Genomic DNA, 22,642 nt, shown 5'->3' with positions numbered 1-22,642 from the left:
GTCGCGATGATGTCAGGTCCCACGCGCGTCGTTTTACGTGCCAACGTCTCGGGCCCACCCCCGAATGCCGACTGAAAAATCCTAGCCATGATCTTCTTCATGTGCCTTCTTGCAGTTCCAGCAGCACTGGCGCTGTTGGGACTGCAAGAGCTGCCGGCCATCCACTGAGGGGCGGAAGTCTCACCCTCTGCTCTTTAAAGCCACCGGCAACATATTTCTGCAGTGCAGCCTTGTTCAAAGACCGATTTTGCTAATGTGGTGGGGTGGGGAGGGAGGTGAGCAAAATCACCCACCACCCCCCCCGACACCCCCCCCACCACACCCCCACCCCGCCGCCACCCTGCTCCACCCCATCTTCAAATTCAGCCCGAGATATTTTTTAACCAAACCAGATCTACAGTGTAGATTTGGGTCTTTTGTGGAGTCAGGAAACAACTGGAAACTAGGTTAACAATGGAGCTTTATAATATTGTTGGCACCTGCTTGCACTTAATTTAGTTTGCACAATCTCCCCTATAAACAAACTATAGAAATACTAAAGAACAGTTTCAGATGCTCACCCAAACAAAGATTCATTAGGTTCAGTCACAAAGGTCTTTATTCCTGTCACATCACCATGTTTGTAGCACAAACTGTGCAAACATTAAATTGATATGGAGCATATCAATGCTAAATAGAGAAATCCCATGGTGCCAAATTACCAAAATTATTTACAACTTCTACCCAGGAAATTAATTTAACTGCAACCACCTTTCACAGAGCAGAACAATTAAAGGGAAATGTTAGATCATAATTAAGGAATGTAGTAGTTGACATTTTGTGAAATTAATTGGATGCCGAATTGGTATCAGTAGATACAAATATTAACCTGGATTCATATCCAACTCAGTGATACTGGCTATACATTTGTACTTTTTATGGTTCAGATCCTAGTGGATGTGACTAAAGCACAGCATTCCCTACAAGTTAAGTGACTTGCAGTGTCCACAGGATGGCAGGTGTGGGAAATGGGAAAATGTCATACTGGCTGTCTCGGAGATGCACTTATGAGCTTTATACTGGGGAAAATTGCTGGGCAGAAGAGGAACTTATCTAGTAATACTATATGTAGTATAGAAGAGCTTGATGGTGATCCAGGGTATTCCCTTCAAAGTGTCCCATTGCCGAATATATTCCTCAACTTGAGCACAAAATGACTTTGAGGCCAGAATTTAGGGGACAATTTTCATTTGAGTTACATTCTTCACTTTTCAGGGAAATTTGGACTTTTCATTATGGTATAAAACAAGTTTGCAGCCCATTTTACATCTCTCCTGATTTTTACTTCCACTGGCTTTGGCACAAAAGACGGACACCACTACAGTTGGAATTGAGCTGCGTGGGAAGGAATAGGCTGTGAGATAATGCAGCAGTCATACCTATGATGAGAAATGTCTTAAAGGCTGATAGAGTGAAGGAGACCTTGGAATAGTAAGTTGAGCTATTGGTATATATAAAGATTGGGGCTGATAATGCAGTTACAGTGCAGACCTTGCAATCACTGTGCAATGGGTCAAGCAGATGACTTTTCACTATAATGCAAGGTCAGCCAATTTTAAATTTTTAAGAGCTAGGTGCTTGATGCATTAGGAGTGCCAGGGGTTCAAGGTAACATTAATGAGCACCAGGAGGAGGGCTGCTGTCTGGCAGCAAAATTCAGCCAGTTTATGCAGGACTTCAGTGATTGGAACAAAATGATCCAATGTGTAAAACGCCCTTTGGAAGCCAAGAAAATGGAAATTTAGCAATGAATAGTAACCTCAGGAGCGGGAAACTCAATGGGCATTTCTTGTTTCTCTTGATGTGCACTCTGGAAACATACACTAAGCGATTGGAGCACTTCATTGGACAGTCCAGCAATACAAGGGGACTTTGCACTAATTACAATAAAGTCTGATGCCTTAATGACCCTTATGCAGTTGATGTGCAGGCTGAAAATGCAGAATGCATTTGGGACCCACATGCACTAGACAGCACATTAAGGCTCCATAGGTCTCATTGCTCTACACGATACTTACTGGGTGCTGGCTTCACTGCACGAAAACCATCTCTGATCTTATAGGCTTAAAATAAATAGACTATGATCTAAGTTAAAATAGTATTGAGTGGAATTACAGATGAAAGCATTAAGTGTTTGGATGCTACACTTTTGGGGCATAGTTTATTCCAACTTTATACCCTGTTCAAATTAATAGTTTTCTGAAAGTCAAAACGTGTTATTAATTGCTGCAGAACCTTGTTTCCTGTGGCTTGCCTTAATAAGGGAATATTAATCTAACTGAAATATTTTAGAAGTTCATTTGCACTGAACCAGCTGAAGCAACAGATTAAGGTTTGTATTCTCAGTCTGACAAATGATAATCCAGTCCCTAGTCTTCTAAATACCAATTTATCATTCACGATTCATTATTAGCCTAGCCAATGTAAATATCATAAATCTTACTGTTTCATAAACTTTTACCATTCCATTGTAAATAAAATGCCTTTTAAAATACTTTTCTTTATTTGAGTGCCATGATGATAAATTGTTGTATCGCAAAATATAAGACTGTAACTCCATAAATGATTATTAAAAAAAAGCTTTGAAATCCTCTTTTATAGAAAAATGGTATATAATGAATTGGGTTTTTAAAACCTGATTAGAGACCAACTGACGGTGGTACTGTTAACATTAGTATTTACTAGAAGTTAAATAACGTAGCCTACTATGCCTTCAATATGCTGGGCAGGAGCTGTGTGCACATTTCTGGCCAGAAATGCACCACCAACCATACTGGTATGGGAAATAAAAGACGTCCAGAGCCCTTGCCTGAAAGAGGCATTAGTTATCCTTGCATTAACAAAGAGGCTGAGCTCTTGTTGGACATCTCGCTTCAGGATAGGTTTGTCCTGAAGCAGCTGCAGCCAGTACCAGATCTTGGGACCATAGCAACCTGCAAGGTAAGTTTTTCAAATCTACTTAAATGAATAGACCCAATACAATCCCATTTAGAATTTAAAAAGCTTAAATAATTACCAGTCTTGGTATAAGTTCTACTATTTTGCTTCTGGGTTTTAAGAGTCAGTTTAGGATCACTATGGCAGCTTGCTTTAGTTACAGTTAAAATTGGATTGCTTATCTGATTTGTATAGTTCATTCCTTCTAAATGTCTGCTCAGGGAGCCTCAGATTATAATGGATTAAAGTTTGTTGAATGGCAGAAAGTTATACTTTTAAAGAATTTGCATCAATGGATTTTTCACTTACCTGAATTTCATATTTGTGGATTCGATTATTTCTCGTCAACTGGAGTTGTCACATTTGTGATAAATTAATGTGCAGTAGGCTAAACCAGTTGAATTAATTTAATTGTATTGCATAACTAACCCAGAAGAGAAAATCTTGTTTTAATGAGGAACTAATAGGATTGTGCACAGCTGCATCGTTTATTTTAATGGCTTAGTTATGCTCTTGTTTCTGCTCCTTCACATCAGTGAAAAAACTGCAGTGTAATTGCTGCATCTGAAGCTGATACTTTTTTGTATGTAACTGGGGATTGAAGTCCTCAAGCTAATCACACATTTTGACAAGTGGTATGAAACCCAAAGGAGACAGTCTGACAATGCTTTGGCTTTACAACTACTGCACTGCACTATGATCACAACGGGTGCAAAGCAAACATTTTCCAATGGGTTTGTAAACTGTCTCATCTCAGCAGTGAATTGACTTTTCTGTTATTTCTTGTGAAAATTAGATATTTGATTCCAATGCCATGAGTTGAGTTCTAAACATGAGCGTAATTCAAATTAATGAGACAGAAGTTCTCATAGTTGTCACCAATGCCATGAGTTGAGTTCTAAACATGAGTGTAATTCAAATTAATGAGACAGAAGTTCTCAAAAGTTGTCACTGCCTTACACCCTTTTGTTCTGCCATGTAAAATATTAACCTTTGCAGGTGCATTTTGCAAATATTTATTCTGCTTGAGTGTTCTAGTAGTGTTGGTCAATTTTTTTCTCGCCATTTTGATAATTGGGGCTCTAACTCATTGGTTTTGGAGTGTGGAGTTGGGTTTACATAAATTATTTGTCCACTCATTTCTCGTTTGAAATGCATCGCTCGCTTTGCCAAAGGGCTAGTCATGTTGCTTGTTAGTTGTATCTATCTGGTTTGAATTTAAGAACCATTTTGCTTTATTGCAGTTCAATAATCTATCTCCTTGACATGAATTATCTCTTTTATTTAATTCAAGCAAGTACCCTGAGGGACATTAAGGGTTATTCGTGGCAAATTTTTTTTTAAATTGCCAAGCTGCCTTCAACATATCATGTTTTTTTTCCTGAATTGGTCCTTGAGTCAGTCTTGAAGTCAAGGAAACTCAGCTCTCGCTTAGAGTATATATCCTTTGTAAAACTGGTTTCTCACATGTAGAGAATCTGTTCAGAAATTATAATGTTCGCTTGCTAGTGGGCAATTAGATTGCTATTTCTTTTGTGACTTGAAATAAAATGGCATTGTTTCTTTGGCAACTAAATTGAAAAGGATGGTGAAGTGTCCCACCCACGATTTAGCTGATGTTCTAATGTGTTTTGGAATTGCTTCTGCTCTAGGAGTTGACAGATTCAGTGAAGATATCAAGCGAATGACCGGCTTCAAACCAGGTCTCTACTGGAGGCTCTGCTGGAAGTTTGTTAGCCCAGCCTTTTTACTGGTAAGCAAGCAGTAGTAAAGTTGGCCCAATGTCTTAATAAATTGTGATACTTCATTAAGACAGTCTGTCAATCCAGATGGCAGACTATTTGCTTCTTTACTAATGGTCATTTTTGTATTTTAGATGGCATAATAAGAAGGTGTGGTGCAGGAAATGGTTTAAATCTCAGATGTGCCTGCCCCTCATGCCCACCTACCAATTACTGGAGTCCCAGATGAAGTTCCCACATTTCCTACAGAAGTCATCACAGTGGGATAATAGAAGACATTTACATACCTGTCCCATTTCACTATAATTGCACCTCTTATCAATCATGAGTTATGATTGTGGAGCTGTTCCTTTGTCTCATTTTATGAGTAAGGACCTAAGAGAGAGTGCGCATTGGGCCATAAGCTAAACATCATAGTTCAAAATTGGGATATTTTAGGGAAAGTTTCAGGGATATTTTTATATGGGGGAGGGAAGCCTTGTTTGAAATACAAGTCTTGTAGTATTTACAAATTTTCCAATGTCTAAAAATCCTAACATTTGATGGTTTCTCCTTGCCATGAGTTAATCAACTTAGTAACAATCTATTCATAGAACCAAGGGGCAAAATAATTTTACACAGAAAGAGGCCATCATAGCTGCACCGACTCTTTAATAGAGCAACCCAAAACTAATCCCACTGCTCCATCCCTCGCCATAATCTTGCATCTTCCTCTGTTTCAAATAGTCACTAGAATTCTGTGCCAAGTACCCTAGCATTTGTCAATGTGCAGGGGTTCAGAACTTGTGCGCAGTGGAAATTTAACTTCAAGGAACAAATACTGCCTTCAGTATGTTAACTGGAATTTAGTCTCACCACAAGTTTGTCTGACATTGATTTCCATCTAATCATTGAGATGATAGAATATCTTTGGTACATGGATCCTGATAAGTCAAACTGAATGCATATGATTACGTAGAATATATATCATAGAAACAGGGCATTCCACACAACCAGTCCATACTGGCCTTTATGCAGCACCTAAACCTCCTCAATCCTTCCTTTTCTAACTCTATTAACATAATCTCTATTCCCTTTTCCCTTGGGTGTTTATCCAGCCTCCCTTTAAATGCATCTATATTATTCACCTCAACTATTTCCTGTGGTAACGAATTCCACATTCTAACCACTCTTTGGGAAAGAAATTTCTTCTGAACTCTGTTTTGGGTTTTTAGGTGACTATCTTATATTGAAGGCCTCTAGTTTCACTCATCCCCATAAATGGAAATTTCCATAATTTTAAAGACCTCACTCCCTTAGCCTTCTCTTTTCCGGAAAAAAGGGACCCAGCCTGCTCATCCCTTCCAGACAGGTATAATCTCACAGGTATCTCATAGGTATAATCTCACAGGTATAACCATACAATAGTATCTCCACTGTAAATCTTCTTGCACTCTTTCCAGCACATATTTATCCTTTACATAATATAGTCACCAGGACTATACAAAGCACTCTTAAGTTTGTGATCTGATCAAGGTTCAAGGTTTAGATTCCTGTTCTTCAGTGAAAAAAGAATCGCTTTAGTTTTCTTTAAAGACACCGAGGAGAGGGGTGGTGGGGGGAAGCAGGAGCATGGGATTAATTGGATAGCTCTTTCAAAGTGTAAGCGCCGACATGATGCTCCAAATCATCACCTTCTATTCTGTAAGATTCAATGGGTGAGATTCTAACTCACTCAAAACCCATCCACTTACACAGTGTTAAATGGGCCATATGATTCTACAGAAAATACAATGGAAAAGATGAACAAAACAATTTGGAACATTTTAGAATGATGCTTTAAAAAAAAGTAATAATTTTACTTTTTAATGGCCGTTAATTATGAGTGTAAAATTAGCAGGAAGGAGCAGTAACTCCTCAAAGTCCTAACATGATTGTTATGTGTAGGAATATGACCAATCGCATATACTTTACTTTTATGAGACATGCGACTTATTAATGGGACAGAATTCCGGTAGTGGCTGCATACAGTTCACTAATTAAGTTAGAATTACTTCCTTGGACACGGATTTAGTAAATGTAATTTTTTTCAGCTCATATTCAGGGCAAAATAAAAGGTTGTTGCAGATTAGGTGCTAATTAGTGTTTATTGAAAAAAATATGTAATACAAGACATAAAGTGACCAGCAGTTGTTGAAATACTGAACAGAGTCAAAGGGCACTATAATAAAATATTTGAAACAGCTTTATTCCAGAAAGTAAATGAATTCTTAATTAAGTATAGTACATAAAGAGAGATATTCAATTACATCTAATTAAATCAGCAGAACACTTTAGGCCAAACATTTGCACTCTACAACAAATGGAAAGTGTATGCCGAGTAGAACTAGCTTACAAAGACCTTTCCCTAAGGTTATACAATTAGTCACATTTACTTTAGGAGCAGTAGTATGCTTTTGGCAGGTCTCTGGGCGTGCAGCTGGTAGTTGTCAGAAACAAATTGTAAAACAAGGTAACATGTGTCTTATTGAATTTAGCTGCACTGGCATTTCCCTGGCTACACCTTGCCTCTTTGCAGGAGAATACGTGCAGCCTTTGACATTCAGTTCTGCAAGTCTTCTGTTAGGTAACAGATTTTATGTGACAGGACCAGAAATGATGTTGTGGCCATTGTGAAAAGTTGGCAAACAATATGTGCTGTTAAACAGATGTTGCAAATCAGTCCCCAGATAGACCATTCTCCTTAAATCATGTTGCCCATACTATCTAGTAGAATACTCACCTCTCTACTGGAAGGTTGTAGATTTGAGGACCATGGTTATCAATTTGATAAATCTACCCGTGTTTCACGTGACTTCTAAATGCAGTTCCACATTGAAGTGAACTGCTGTAGTGGGAGGGATAAATAAGCCCACAAGAGGACAACTCAATTGTCTCTCTCACTTACTGGACAACAATATAATATAAATTGTCAGTTACAGTGAAGTCTGTAATTACAGACACCATCTATCCTGCACTCTTGGAAACAACCTGTGAAAATTTAAAAGTTTCAGTTGAAGAAAGAAAAGGATAAAAGTTTTTTTATATTCTTTCACAGGACGTGCAAGTCACTAGCTAGGCCAGCATTCATTGCCCATCCCTAATTGTCCTTGTGAAGGTGATGGTTAGCTGCTGCCTTGAACTGCTGCAGTCCATGTAGTGTAGGTACACCCACAGTGCTGTTAGGGAGGGCGTTCCAGGATTTTGACCCAGTGATGGTAAGGAACAGCGATGTAGTTTCAAGTCAGGATGGTGAGTGACTTGGAGGGGACCTTGAAGGTAGTGGTGTTCCCATGCATCTGCTGCCCTTGTCCTTCTAGGTGGTAGAGGTCGTGGGTTTGGAAGATGCTGTTGAAGAAGCCTGGGTGAGTTGCTGCTGTGCGTCGGGAGAGTGCAGACTGGAAATCGGATTTGAAGAAATGATAGGCGATGGTGACCATAAAAATGATTTTGAAGTGACGCAAGATATCATAACACAGGAAATGACAACTTGGCTATTTCACCAAAAATAGTTTTCCCTATCATGGAATCAAAATAATTTGTTAATCTCCTAAAAGATGATTTCACTAACTTTCTTCTCGTGTCTAGAGGTGAATCAGGAAAAACTACAGAACATTTAACTAACTTGTTCACCTTGGGTTTCTTTCCAATGCACATTTTCTTGGGCCAGAGGAACTCAGGAAATACTGTGCAATTGACAGTATTTCTTCATCTCAATGATTACACTTGGAAGCTTCAATCCCATTCCCAAGCAGATATTTATCACTCTCTTTCATTCATCAACACAACAGTAATTGTTTCTCCCCAGTGTTTGTCCCATGTATGTGGGAGGAAAATCATTTCTAATTCTTATTGAGACCATAAGATGTAGGAGCAGAAGTAGGCCATTTGGCCCATCGAGTCTGCTCTGCCATTCAAATGAGATCATGGCTGATCTGATAATCCTCAACTCCAGTTTCCTGCCTTTTCCCCATAGGTAAGACCATAAGACATGGGAGCAGGAGATTTGTTAATCAGTTGAGGTTTGTTAATCACATGCTCATTGAACACAGTTCAAGTTAGGTAGCCTACCTATGATAATTGAGTAGATTCCTTTCTAAGTCGCTCCGAGCCACTCACTTTTTTAATATTTACTGCATCCAGGTGACCCAGTGTTTCTTGGTACGGACCAAGGAAAAAACCTTCCCTATCATTTCTTACCATGCTTTGATCAAGTGCAAAATTTATTCATATCTGATCACCATATTAGCCACACTTCACATCTAGTTCAATTGAACCCCACGCTCTTTGTAACAGTACCTTTGTTTTCCATCTAGTTCTGTGGAGACCAGCTGCAATGTGTAAATTTTTCCACTTGTGAAAGCTTTCCAATTTTTTACAAAAGCAATTTTCCCTTGTAAAAGTACTAAATTTTACCACTTTAGTAAAATAGTTTACTAAACAACTATTAAGCTATTTAAAAAATACCTCAGAATGGCCCAAAGCACTTTGTAGCCAATAAAGTCTTTTTTTTGGAGTGTAGTCAAAGTTGTAATGTAGAGTAACATGATAGACAATTTGTGAACAGCAAGGTCCACAAACAACAAGAAAATGACCAGATAATAAGTTTTAATGATGTTAGCTGAGGGATAAATATTGGCCGCAGTTCAGGAGGTCTCCTGCTCTTTGAAATAATACCGCAAGATCTTTTATGTCCAGCTGAGGGTCTTAGTTTAACAGCTTATCTGAAAGATGGCACCGTGAACAGCAATAACACCTCGGTAATGCACTGAAGTATCAGCCTAGTTTATGTGCTTGGGTCTCTGGAGTCTCTTGAATCCACAACGTTCCAGCTTAGATGCAAGAGTGCTAGAACAGAGCCAAGGCTGATATTTATCCTCAGATGAAAGCAAAATACTGCAAAAGCTGGAAATCTGAACCAAAAACAGAAAATGTTGAAAAACTCAGCAGGTCCGGCAGCATCCGTGAAGAGAGAAACAGAGCTAACGTTTTGAGTCCGAAAGCTCTGAAGAAGAGTCACATGGATGTGAAATGTTAACTCTGTTTCTCTCTTCATGGGTGCCACTGGACCTGCTGAGTTTTTCCAGAATTTTCTGATACTTATCCTGTTTGTTTCTCCATGTACAAAAGCAACACGTTTAACATCCCTTTCCATTCTTTAATTTTTATTTTGGACACCACACCTTTAAGTTGTTTTGTCAGTTTCTCAAACCTTCACCCCATGATGAACCTTTTCCCTCCTTGAAATATCAAAGCTGGCTGAGTGCTAAACACCTTCCCCAAAATTACCCAATTAGACACTTCTATGGTACATATGCTTTGCTTTTGTCTCTCAAAACAATTTCTTAAAGCATCTACTCTCAACTCATTATCCAGATGGCTGAGTAATAAGTCCTCCATTTTTAAGCCATGTGTAGATCCGTCCTGCCCTTCAATCACCTGAGCCACTTCACCTCATGCCACCACTTCATTTGTTTAGTTGATATTTGCCTCCATGTTGTTTTCACCTGTCTTCCTTGTATCCTGGCTTTAGGTTAGATGTAGAAAGTTGTGACCTCCGTCGGTAAGATACAGTAATAAGGTTTTTAAAATGTGTGTTTTAATTATTTGTTTATTTATTTATTTAAATATTTGTTTTAATATGTGAAATTTTGAATTATTTTAACATTGGCTTGGAAATATTTACGAGCTTTTACTTTAGCTTTAAAGTGAATATTTATTTATTAAAAAAAAATCGTCATATTGAATCAATTTCTGCTCTTTGCATTACCCTCCTTCATGGGAATCTTTACTGTTTCAAATAACGCGTTTCCTTTTCTTCTATTAGTTTGTAGTGATTGTCAGTATTGTGAAGTTCAAGCCTCTAACCTACGATGAATATGTATTTCCAAACTGGGCAAATCTTGTCGGATGGGGAATAGCAGTGTCTTCAATGTCACTAGTACCAATCTACGCCATCTACAAACTCTTTACCATTCGTGGGACCTTAAAAGAGGTTAGTATTGGTTTATTTTCATCATTTTTAAAAACATTTGGACCATATGAAGGATTAAAATGGAAGGATATGTTTTGTAAGGAGACTAGAGCTTTGATTTTTGTGGCCTGGGTGTCGTTTGCACCCAAGTGGTTCAGAGTAGAATTTAAATGACTCAGATTAAAGTGGGAGATTCTAAGGTCTCCTGCCTGGTGGAACCCTGAAAGGGCAGGGAATGATTTACCAACCTGCTCCTGCCTAATGGAAGATTGAAACTTCCACACCTCGAGGCCTATACCTAGAAAGTTGAAGCACTCGCCTCAGCCCTATTAATGTGAAAAAAAAGATTTACATAAAGCCCCAATTATCATCATCCAACTGTACTAGATGTTACTGTACCATGCACACTCCATTCAGTATCCTGGCCAGCGGGAGGAGGTTGGCAACAGGCTGGAAGGCCGGCAATTAAGCCTGCTTGGGACTCGGATGGGAAAGAAAGTGGTGGGGTCTCCTTCACAGGCCCCCTTTTCTGACTGGAAACTCCATCCCGGTGTCCCCTGCACCACCCCACTCCACGTCCATGGCCTGTGTACCCTGGTCCCCACCCTAGTCACCTCAAACCCCTCAGAGCCTCCTACCCTGGTTCCATTGAGAAGCCCCCTCCCACCAAATTTACCTGTTACCCAGCCCCTGGCACTTCTTCTTTGGAACTGAAAGCTGCGTCAACATTAACAAAACTCAAAAAAGGAGCGTAGTCCTGCCAAGCAGCAGCTCAGCAGATACATTTTCAATTATGTCTGAAGGGCCAAGAGCACTCTTCTGTGTTCCATGAAAAATAAAACGGCCTGATTTCCCCACCTCCATAAAATGGATTCTCCTCCCTTTGCCAGATCCACTTTCTTCCAGCCCTGAGACTATTGAGGCCACCGAATATTGCAATGGCCTTGGAACGAGCGAGCTGTTCTAAGGCATTCATTTCCCACTCGCAGACTGCTGGCCCAATGCTAAAGAAGGTGGCCTCTGTCAGGCTGACCATGAGCTGGCTATACCTGCCCAAATCTCTGGACTAAAATCTACTTCAAACCATGGGGTCTGCCCAAAACCTTCCAAAGTCAGCTCATCAGCAAGGATTCAGCCATACACAGGAAATACACTGTTAGGGGATCAGGAAAATGCAAGTGAAATTTAAAGGGATCAGAACAATGAATGAGGCAGTGTCACAATAGGCTGAAAAATGTTCTGAAAGCCTTTTGAAAAGGCATCTGAACCCATTGGCAGCCTTTGCTGAATTGGTAGGGTGAGAGGACTGAGAAGTGACTGGCAAAAATGAAGTTAGCAAGATGCAGACATGAGGTTGCAGGCACGTGATGTTCAAGCCAACATCCATCTGTTGTTTGATGGCAGCTGATGTTACATGAAGTGGTTGCAAGGAGGGTGGCCCTTTTTGCTACTCCATATTGCCATTCCCATAGCTCAGTATTGCAGCATCCCTGGAAGGAGCTGGAGCTATGTTGATTTTTATCTTCAGTGCTGTGATTATGTTACTTTATGCACCATATCAGAGCATACATACCAGCACAACAGCATAAATACAGTCTCCCAGCATAGTGCATGTAGCAAATTAATTCCAGTTGACATGTTAATATAAATTTGAGTCCACCAACCTCCACTTGTTGCTGATTAAGACAAATGTTCCTGACATGCAAAATAAATGAAAGGAAGTTTAGGAAGTTGACTGGATTACAGAAAGATTGGGACCTTTTGCTGTTAAAATTACAATGAATCTAATGGTGCTTGCTGTAACCTATGCATAGAGGCCCAGCAATTTCAGATGAGGGGTAAATGTGAAATTCCAGAAGTTGCTACCCAATTTGTGCCACTCCACTGTTAGCTTTTTGAAAACAGAATCTCATTGTCTGCCTCATCATTGAAATGCATTGAATGATGTGACATTGCTTTATTTGCATGGGCATGATACAAATTAAACTCACTACAGAAAGTTATGTCTTGTCATTTCAAGCACAAGTACCCTTTTAACAATATGATAACTTAGTCATTGCCAACAAATCTCTCTGGCACTTATTAAGTGTGGAGGCTCATTCCTTCAGGTTTTATTTGATATTAAAGATTTTAAAACTTTCAAATATAAAATTCAAATTTTATTTTTTACTTTTACATCCCCTCTCTCTCTCTCTCAATGCAATTATTCTCTCCACCTTTCCCTTTCTATATCTGGTTTGGCATTGATCTCACCCCTTTAAATTACACGTTATTCTCAGTCCTTGTGCTGTTAATTCCACAATTCTTCAATCTGATTGGTTAAGTAAAATATGCAGTTGTTTTCTCTGCTCACTCAGGTCTCAGATGCTCAGCTCTCTCACTGAGACATTATTAGCTCATACTTCCGGCAAGTTGCCGCACAAAAATTTATAAATCTAAATGTGCAATGGAAACTCCAACTGAAGACAGATGATGTTACAGCACATTATGATGCAATGTTTTTTGCAATGGAATTGCTGCTGTTATTCATGTAGGCATCTTTATCTTAAAGTCCACTTAAGCCTACATGAGCACAGAATGTTAAAATAATTGACCCATTTTTTTGATCAAGCTTTTGGTCACCTGTCCTAATGTCTCCTCCTTTGATTCACTATCAATTTCTGCTCTTAAACAGCAGCTTAGGACAGTTTACTACATTAAAGGCACAATATAAATGCACATTGTTGTTGGATATGACAGTGTCTACCATTTTTAGACAATAACAAGGCCCATAATAAGTCTCTAATAATATAACAAATTACCAATCACTCAATTTGAGTGTTTCAATTTGAAGCTTATACTATGATTCCAGTTGTTGAGTTTTTGATGCAGTTTATTTAGGAAGGCTCACTAACTTGAAATGCAGTTGTGGAACTGCACTCAAGATGGTCATAAGCCATGTACTTTTTGCTGTGAATCATAAAAGCATCTGTTCGTTGTCAAATGTCAAACAACAATCCTTTAAAAGTTCTGAGAATGTTCCTGCATTTTGGTGTGGTTTTCCACTTTTTTTTTCCTGTGATATGCATCCGCTAACCATTTTTGATTTTTGACATTTCAAAAACATTGAAGGAGGCACCAGTGAATCAAGATGGTGCTCTGCCTGCGGCAATGGGGAATTCACCTTGAAATATTTTTGATGAATTGCCTCCTAATTTAATAAACTATAATCAACCATAGGTAGTTTAGGTGAAAATCAGATGCCCCCACCCCACCGCCGCAGAAGGCTAGTTTGGAGGTGGGGAACACTTAATCAGGCAGCACAGCGCGGGATGGATACTGCACTGTAGTTGTAGGGCCTGTTGTATATATAGGGTTAATGTGGGACTGAGTATAATACTGCCCACCTGGTGATATAAGAAAGCACATGACCCAGAGCCAGGGTCAGTCTAGAAATGGACACAGATGTGTATAGACCTAGGATTGAATCAGCTCCTTACCTGTAACCTCTACTGCGTATATTTACATAGTTATGAGTTGTTGATAAAGACTTGCTGTTAATATACTCAAGACTACGAAGCCTGCTTTATGGTGTCCAAAGCAGGATTCTTCATCCACCACCTTCACGCCTCCACCTGATTAAGCCCAGGATGGGAAGTCTCAGGGTTGGCATTCTCACCAGGACGCTAATTGAGGCCATTAAGTGGGAAATTAATGCTCACTTTAGGGCCTTGCCCAGCAATGCTGGTATTCAACTTGCCACGTGGGAAGTCCAGGAAGCCCAGGGAGCCCCTCATTCAAAGGCATTCAGGAGGGGTCAGGCCCATTGAGAGCCACTCCTCCTGCCCTTTCTTCTGACCCTCATCCCTTATCCAGCCAGCAACCCCCCCCTCCCCTGCCCCCCCACCCCCCCCATCCTACCCTCACTAATTGACAGTGCTATCAAGTGGCACTTACACAGCAATAACTTTCTCACTGTGCTCAATTTGAGTTCTCCAGAGCCATTCGACTCCTGACCTCATTTCAGTCTTGGTCCAAACATGGACAAAAGAGCTGCACCCAAGAGGGGAAGTGAGAGTGTCTGTCCTTGACATCAAGGGAACATTTGACATATTGTCAGGAGCCCTGGCAAAATTGAAGTCAATGGGAGTCAGTGGAAAACTTGCCACTGGTACGAATCATACCTAGCATAAAGGAATATGGTTGTGGTTGTTGGAGGCCAATCATTGCTGCAGGAGTTCCACCAGGTGATGTCCTGTGCCCAACCATCTTTAACAGCTTCAATGACCTTCTCTCCATCATAAGGTCAGAAGTGGAGATTGTGTAATCATCAGCGAACATGTTCAGCACTATTCGCAACTCCTCGGATACTGACGCAATCCATGTCCAAATGCAGCAAGTCCTGGACAATATCCAGGCTTGGGCTGATAAGTGGCAAGTAACATTTGCGCCAGTCAATATCCATCTCCAACAAGAGAGAATCTAACCATCACCCCTTGATATTCAATGACATTACCATTGCTGAATTCCACCAATATCTGCGTCCCGGACGTTACCATTGACCAGAAACTGAGCTGTGGCTACAAAAGCAGATCAGAGGCTGGAAATTCTGAGGCAAGTAGCTCACCTCCTGACTCCCAAAGTCTGTCCACCATCTACAAGGCACAAGTCAAAAGTGTGATGGAATACTCTGCACTTGTCTGGATGAGTGCAGCTTCAGCAACACTCTAGAAGCACAACACCATCCAGGGCAAAGCAACCCGCTTGATCAGCACCCCATCCAGCAATTTAAACATTCATTCCGTCCCCCATCAACGAACAGTGGTGGCAGCAGTATGCACTATATATATCAGATGCATTGCAGCAACTTACCAAGGCTCCGTCAACGGCATCTTCCAAACCCGTGACCTCTACCACCTAGAAGGACAAGGGCAGCAAATGCATGGCAACACCAACCTCTGCAAGTTCCCCTCCAAGCAACACACCTTCCTAACATCACAATGGATGTACCTACACCACATGGGCTGCAGCGGTTCAAGAAGGCACCTCACCACCATCTTCTCAAGGGCAGTTCGAGATGGGCAATAAATGCTGGCCGAGCCAGCGATGCCCACAACCCATGAACGAATAAAAAAAAACTCAGCTGTGGGCTGGATCGCTGGACGACCCTAGACCTCTGGCGGGTGCATTGCACTGCTCTCGGTGGCACTGACAAGAATGGAGAGCTGCTGCCCCCTGATTGGCCAGCCACACTCGGGGGCAGAATTTCTGCCCTGTGGTCCTAAATCCCATGGGAAGCTCACCGCTGGCCCGTCAAGTGTCTTGTAGAGCGGCCTTCCCCAACGGAGATGATATGGAGCGCTCAACAGGTCTCCAACTGAGGGTCGAGACCCCTGTCACCTGTGGGATTTTGAAAGTTTAGTTAGTGAGAACAAAATTTGCATATTAACTTTTAAGATGTTCCCTTTTTTTAAGTTATGGTTCCTAGAACTGGAACGCTATGGTACATAGCGTTTTTTCTGAGAAGATGTTTTGCTTTTTTAAAAAGGATTGATGTTGGTATTCAGAATATGCAGCAAAATCCTAAACCTTTCCATCTGAAAGAGAGGTTGTCCAGAGAAAACCTGGACAGCGTAACTAAAATGAGGGGAGAGCAGAATTGGTTAGAAGTGTGAAGTGGTTACATTTTTAGAGGGTAACTTTACAAATGATTATGTACAATATTTGTACCTCTCTAGAGAATAGCATACTGCATCACCCCCGAAAATGAACATTATCTTGTGGAGCAAGGAAAAGTGCAACAGTTTAAGGTAAGTAAAACAATCCTTACTAAATCCATTAAAATGCTGCATTTTGCCATGGCCAAGAGCCAAGTGAATATTATATCTGTAACTTTTTGAACTGTCATTTGATCACTTCACAGCTCAAGCACTGGCTTGCAATATGAAAACTTCCAAAACAACTACAATACAATACGAGGTGCAGTGGAAATAATAAATTCCTGGACTTTGAAAGTTATTTCTATGAAAGTTTCAGAAATGTCAGATTCCATTACAGCTCAAGTTCAGTGCCATATCCATCATGCTATGATGTGGCTGGCTGAACTCCTGACCTTTGGGTAACAGCAAAGGCAAATTATTTATTTTGTAACAACTTTTTTCATTCACTGGGTTTGACAAATTACAGCTGTCTACATAGCATTGATTATTTAATCTGGAATATCACTATTTCCTTTATTGTCACCACAGGCATACATTTAAAAAAAACACTTAGATATTTGAAATCATTCAGCAGTGTTTTCTGACTAATTTCTTGTCAATGCCAAAATGAAGAGAGTAAACAATCTGCATGATGCTATTTTTTTTAAAAATTCGATACTGCAAACTGCACATCCCATCTCTTAACTAACAGAAAGGCATCAATCTTTTTTTATCAATCTTGTTTTCAACAATAAGTATACCCGCATTTGCTTTGAATTTATACATTTGTAAAATGTAAACTTCTCTTGGAATTTTGTCTCTTCATAATTTCTACTGCTTATAAAGCCATAAATTACTGCCATTTCAACATAAACATTTTGATTAGACATTTTGGCCATAATTTCCGTCATTAATAACCAGAGAGAAGAGAATTCCACCTCTAAGAATAGGGTTTCCTTTGGCAAAGTTCATGTTGAAATGTTAAACCATTGCTGTTTGCACCACTTTTATGCCTCTGTTCACCCGTTTAAATCCTGTCAAAATAGTGTACAAGAGGATATAGTTCAAAAATAAACATTCAAGTGAACTTTGCCAGTTGAAAGTTCTACCATCTTGTTTCTTTTTTTCATTCTTTCAAGGGATGTGGACGTTGCTGGCAAGACCAGCATTTGTCACCCATCCCTAATTGCTCCTGAACTGAGTGGCTTGCTAAGTCATAAATAATAATGGAAATTCTGTGAAGCCACCTATATGGTCAGAGTGAAAACTTCCTCTTTACACATTATGTTTCACTGTCCCAATTTTAACATGCTATTTAAAACAAATGCATGTGTGTAATGGTTTTCACAATGTGATTATTATTTATCCACTGAATATGAGTCCATATTGAATGCATCATTTACAAGGTATAATATTGTATTGGCCCAGATCTTCCAGCCACTGGATTTTTGCAGACCAGGCGTGCCCTCAAGATGCACTTCGGGACCCCTCTGAAATTCTAAAGCACTGGCTTCTTGGGAATTGCCTGGGAAGTTTGAACTTCTGATGGGCAATTCCCGTGCTCATCAGGACCCTCTGAAAAAGTCTCTGACTCGGAGTTAGAGTCAGAGACTTCGGACAGTTCCAACTTACTTACCTGGATAGTTACCCAGGAAATGTTAGGCAGCAAAATCCTAATCTAACTCATGGGTAGCTATATAACTGACTCCCCAACTAACCATCCAACTTCCACCACTCCCCCACCGATCCCCTGACTCTTCCCTAACCTGATCTGAACAGCCCTCACCACCAACTCCACCCCTCTGATCTCCCAGCCCAACCTGACGAGCCCCCACCACCCAACTCCCTCCGCGACACACCCCCCCCATGCAACCTAACCTGATCTCGCCACCCTACCCAGCTGCCACCCTATCCAGCTGCCGCCCCACTCCCTTACCCACTTACCTCACCCATGCTACCTGCTTACACACCTACACATTCACCCGTGCACTCATACATTCATTCACTAACGCATTGAGATGCTTTGGGACATTTTGACTCTTTACTTACCAGAATACGGCAGCTAGTGCCATAAAAAGGGGCGTGGCAAAATCTCTCCGTGCTCCCTCTGTGGTTTCCTGTGCTGAGTGAGTTTTCCTGGATCCTCCATTGGAAGATTAACCAGCAAAATTGGAGGAAGATAAGTGGGTAGTTTTTTTTTGTCTGATCAGGGTTGGATACAAGGATTCCAACCTTGATTGGAAGATTTGGGCCATTGTACTTAACTTGTAGCAGATTATCAACAAAATTAAAATATTTAAATTTAATTTGCCATTTAATAATGAGAAGTGAGCTGTCCTTTTTTCCCAAACTTGAACAAAAGCTATGCCATTAATAGAGCCCAAGAACTAGTCCATCTATAATTTGTAGATTAGCATCACTGTAAAATGCTCCCATTCAACACCTCAGGCCAAAAACGAAAGGAAAGGCGATTTCTACTTTTATCATTTACAGCCACTGTAGTGATTAATCACACAGAAAACATTCAATCAAAGGTGCTTAGTCAATAATGAACTGTTTAGCTGTTATTAAACTAAAGAGCAACACTCGTGAAAACCAGTTTTCTCCATCGAATTAGATATTAAAGATACATAAATGGACAAAGGTTTTCCCTCTGCAAATTTGCCATCCGTCTATTTAGCCTTACATATTTGCTAAAAATCCAGAAATTTGCTTGGGTGGGGTTGGTGACAGAGGGTTTCTCCTGGAACGGCCGCCATAACTTTGGCGGAAATTCCATTTGCATAGCCTGGCTAGTGTTTCCATCAAATTTACAATAGAATGCTGAGGAGATTTCCAGTGTGTATACTTTAGTTATTCGCTGCTTGCAATCTCCCTGCATGGTGGCTTTCAAAATGGTGCATTGGGTTCTTCATTGTGTTGCCTTAAAAAAAAAGTGCATTGAATTAAAAGTTGGAATTTTCACAGTAAATCAGAACTGACAATAATTGGCCAGAATTGGGATTCACTAGCAGTCCACCTAACTGTATTGAAATAGCAGTAATGGGCTCTTGGTTGCTTTTTTGGCCACCCTATATAACTCGTGATGACTGTTTGTCCAAGAATGCCTCAACCAACATTTGCTGAGCAGCCATTACTGCACTTTCACTATGGCCGACTTACCACCTACTTAAGCAATGGAAATCTTCATTAAGTATTTGAAGTCTTTAGCCCATCAAATATCCTTAACAGATACATTTTGTCCCATAATTAAACATTGTCTTTGAGACTGTTACAAAAATACAGTAAGCAAAATGTTTTCCAAAGGAAACTGATGACCAAAAAGCCACAAGGATAAAAATTACTGAGCTGTTTTCTTCCTCTGTTGATGTATATTTTTAAAATAATTCTTTGATTTATTTGGGTTAGATGGTCTTTATCATTAAAATATTAGCATTAAGATTTTTTAAACATCTTGTATATAATTGTTTCTAAATTGTAATCAGCTGTATGAAGTCTGAGAGTATATTAAAAAGATATATTAATCTACCTGTATCAAAATTGGTAATATTCAAGTAACAGCAATGCTCTTTTCTAAAAAGATCATTGGATTTGTTTCTGTGTTAAATGTTCTCATGTTAAATAATCAAATGTATTTATCAAGAGTGTTTATAAAACATGTGCTTGTAAAATCTATTTTAATGTACACCTGTTAAATTTGGTTTTTGTGCTTAGTGTAAATATCAGCTGTTTAGAACTGTATCATACAGAATTATAGAATATTAAGATATTATTGTGTACATTCCAAAGTTCTGTTTAAAGTGAGTAAGGACCTCTGATGTAGTTCAATATGCACACTGTAATAATAAAGTATATCTTCTTATACTGATACTAGACTTCTATTTCCCAGATGAATATGGTTCAAGCAGTATTACCTACATTTACTGTCATTAAAAATATGACCAACTGAAAATATTCACTCACGAGTGAAGATTTGACGTATTTCTTGACAGAAAGCTGCATATGATTCCTCCAACAGCACAGAGTGCCACACACTTTATTTCTCCTGTTTGATGGCTGTTAGATTACATTTCCTTCCTTATAACCATAGTGCCAATAAAATAATTCTGGCCAGTCATTCTCTTATCCCTGCCTCACATGTTAAAACAATGTTTTGTTTTTTCACTACATCATTTAGAAATGTCAGTGAAAGGTTTCTAAATCATAGGTGCAAAATCATCATGATCACCTAGCTCAGTCAAAAGGAAGAAGTGAGCTTACCACTGTAATTACACAAGTAGGTGAATCAAAGTCATTCATTACTGAAGTTATTTCTGTCTATACCAAAACTCAGTGCAAATCAATGGTTAGTTTTAGACTCAACCAATTTAGCTTGCTTGTTGACAAGTTAAAATATAAAATGAGATTCTGCAATATTTGACAATATTATATTCTGCTAAATGTTTTAAGGCATTCAGCCCAAATTATATTGTCAATACTGAGCTACTCTGTCAATAAAGGTCACAGCAAATTCTTAATTGATAAGGCTTGTAGGAACCTGCACCTCCCTTGTTACACTCTAATTTCAGAGTCCGACCTGAGCCTGTTTGGGTTGGGTAAAATGGTCAAGGCTCCCAACTCGGTGTATTCTTTTAACTGGTAACACACAAATGTCAGCACCCTTCTCTCTTCAATTTCAAATCAATACGTGCAAACACTGTTCTCTCTTACTCTCCTTAATCTCAAACAGGAGCCACTCAGGGACATATGTTTCCATTTCAATCCTGCCCATAGTTATCCTTGCAAGGCACTCCCTTGTCCCTAAACACAATCACCTTAGAGTACAAAGAAACCACACCCATGCTGTTGCGGACACTTTGACAAACGGACCACAGGAGTCTCAGGTACAGGTCACAATCGTTTATTCGAGCAATTGCAAGGGGAGAACCATCTCAATGCAGCTTGAGATAGCACTCTGCTAAATTACAAATGTTCAACATATTTATACATTATTGGTCATGTACAAGAACAGTTTCCAGATTCCGATCTCGTCAACATATAGGTTTACATTAAACAGACATCTCGTAACAGGTACATGCATCGTATGTCCCTATTTTTCACCCAGGCAGAGACCTTCCCTCCTATCTAAGTTGGGACCATCTGTTCTTCCCCTATCTGTTGAAGAGCACACTTAATCTTAGTTGTTATTGCCAATGCTCTGACTGCAGTCCGGCTCCCAAGGCCTTTCTGTTGTTTGCAGGCCCTAAGGCTGTGCAAGGTTCATCTGGTAACCGTTAACTGTTAATGTGCTTGGTAGCCCTGGTTGCCTGGAGATTTTAAGTAATTCATTCCTTTTCAATAAATTCTCCCTTACCATAAATTCTTACTTACTTCCTTCCCCCTAACAGTGCCAATGACTAACACAACATCTTAAATCTTTTATCCATTCCATATCCTGGGTTGGTAAATAGCCCATTAACATATAAAGGTATTTCAATGAGGAATATCCTGGGTTTATCAGTATCATTGGATTGGTGAATAAGTTTTACCCTCTGAAGCAGTTTTGGAATTAGCACATCCAAGGGATGTGGGTGCCAACCCAGGCTGGAACTATAGCTGTTAGCTTGTAAGTGTGGTTTACCGCTTGGCCACAGGAGTTCAATGATCAAGACAGTCACTTAAACCTGGAGAAACAGGTGCTATTGCAAGTTCTGATTGCATCAGCTATCTCTTGGTTAACATATTCATGAAGTCACATCATCATGTCTGTGCCTCTGATTTAATTTCAGCTCCTGGCCTGGTTTTTTAATTAAAAGTTCAGTTAAAAGCCTTGTGGGTTCCTAGAATTTGAAATTTGGCCCATTTCTGATGATTGTCCATTTACACACTGCCTTTGCAGTATAGTCATTTGGCCTTTAATGTCGGTTCCCTAACCCTTTAAATTTAATGCGTTCTTGCTGAAGGACTGGCTACCAGCAGATTCCCTTCAAGCTGTGTGATCCAACTTCTGGTTTTTATTCTTTATCTGTAACTGCTGGACTTGTCCTTTCATAAGCCTAGGGTGCAAAACTCAGATCAGTAGTGCAATTGAAGAGGGCACTACGGAAGCCAGAAGTCCTTTAAGTGGGGCAGAATACACCTCTAGCTGCTTCTGGCATGGATCGTGTGGTGGCCCAATGCTGAGAAGGGCACTTGGGGCTTGGGGGGGTGGGGGGGGAGGAATGGGGGATGGGGGTGGGGGTGGGGGTCCAGGCATGTGCTGGAAACCTCCCAGC

General features: G+C 40.0%; 1 protein-coding gene across 2 annotated transcripts in view; it reads left to right on the top strand.

Annotated features, from left to right (window-relative positions):
* The window catches only part of slc6a2 (solute carrier family 6 member 2), a 145,557-nt gene extending 128,134 nt beyond the window's left edge, over positions 1-17,423 (top strand). For both annotated transcript variants that reach the window (XM_078544243.1, XM_078544242.1), the window contains 4 exons: positions 4,629-4,729; positions 10,564-10,731; positions 16,428-16,499; positions 16,613-17,423. In XM_078544243.1, the coding sequence (XP_078400369.1) occupies positions 4,629-4,729; positions 10,564-10,731; positions 16,428-16,499; positions 16,613-16,636 (365 nt within the window). In that variant the 3' untranslated portion in view covers positions 16,637-17,423. The remainder of the gene's footprint in view (positions 1-4,628; positions 4,730-10,563; positions 10,732-16,427; positions 16,500-16,612) is intronic.
* The last annotated feature ends 5,219 nt before the right edge of the window (positions 17,424-22,642 follow it).

This window comes from Cetorhinus maximus, chromosome 6 (genome assembly GCF_964194155.1).
Source record: "Cetorhinus maximus chromosome 6, sCetMax3.hap1.1, whole genome shotgun sequence".
NCBI lineage: Eukaryota > Metazoa > Chordata > Chondrichthyes > Lamniformes > Cetorhinidae > Cetorhinus > Cetorhinus maximus.
The sequence above is the reverse complement of the archived record's forward strand: the minus strand, read 5'-3'. Positions and strand labels throughout refer to the sequence as shown.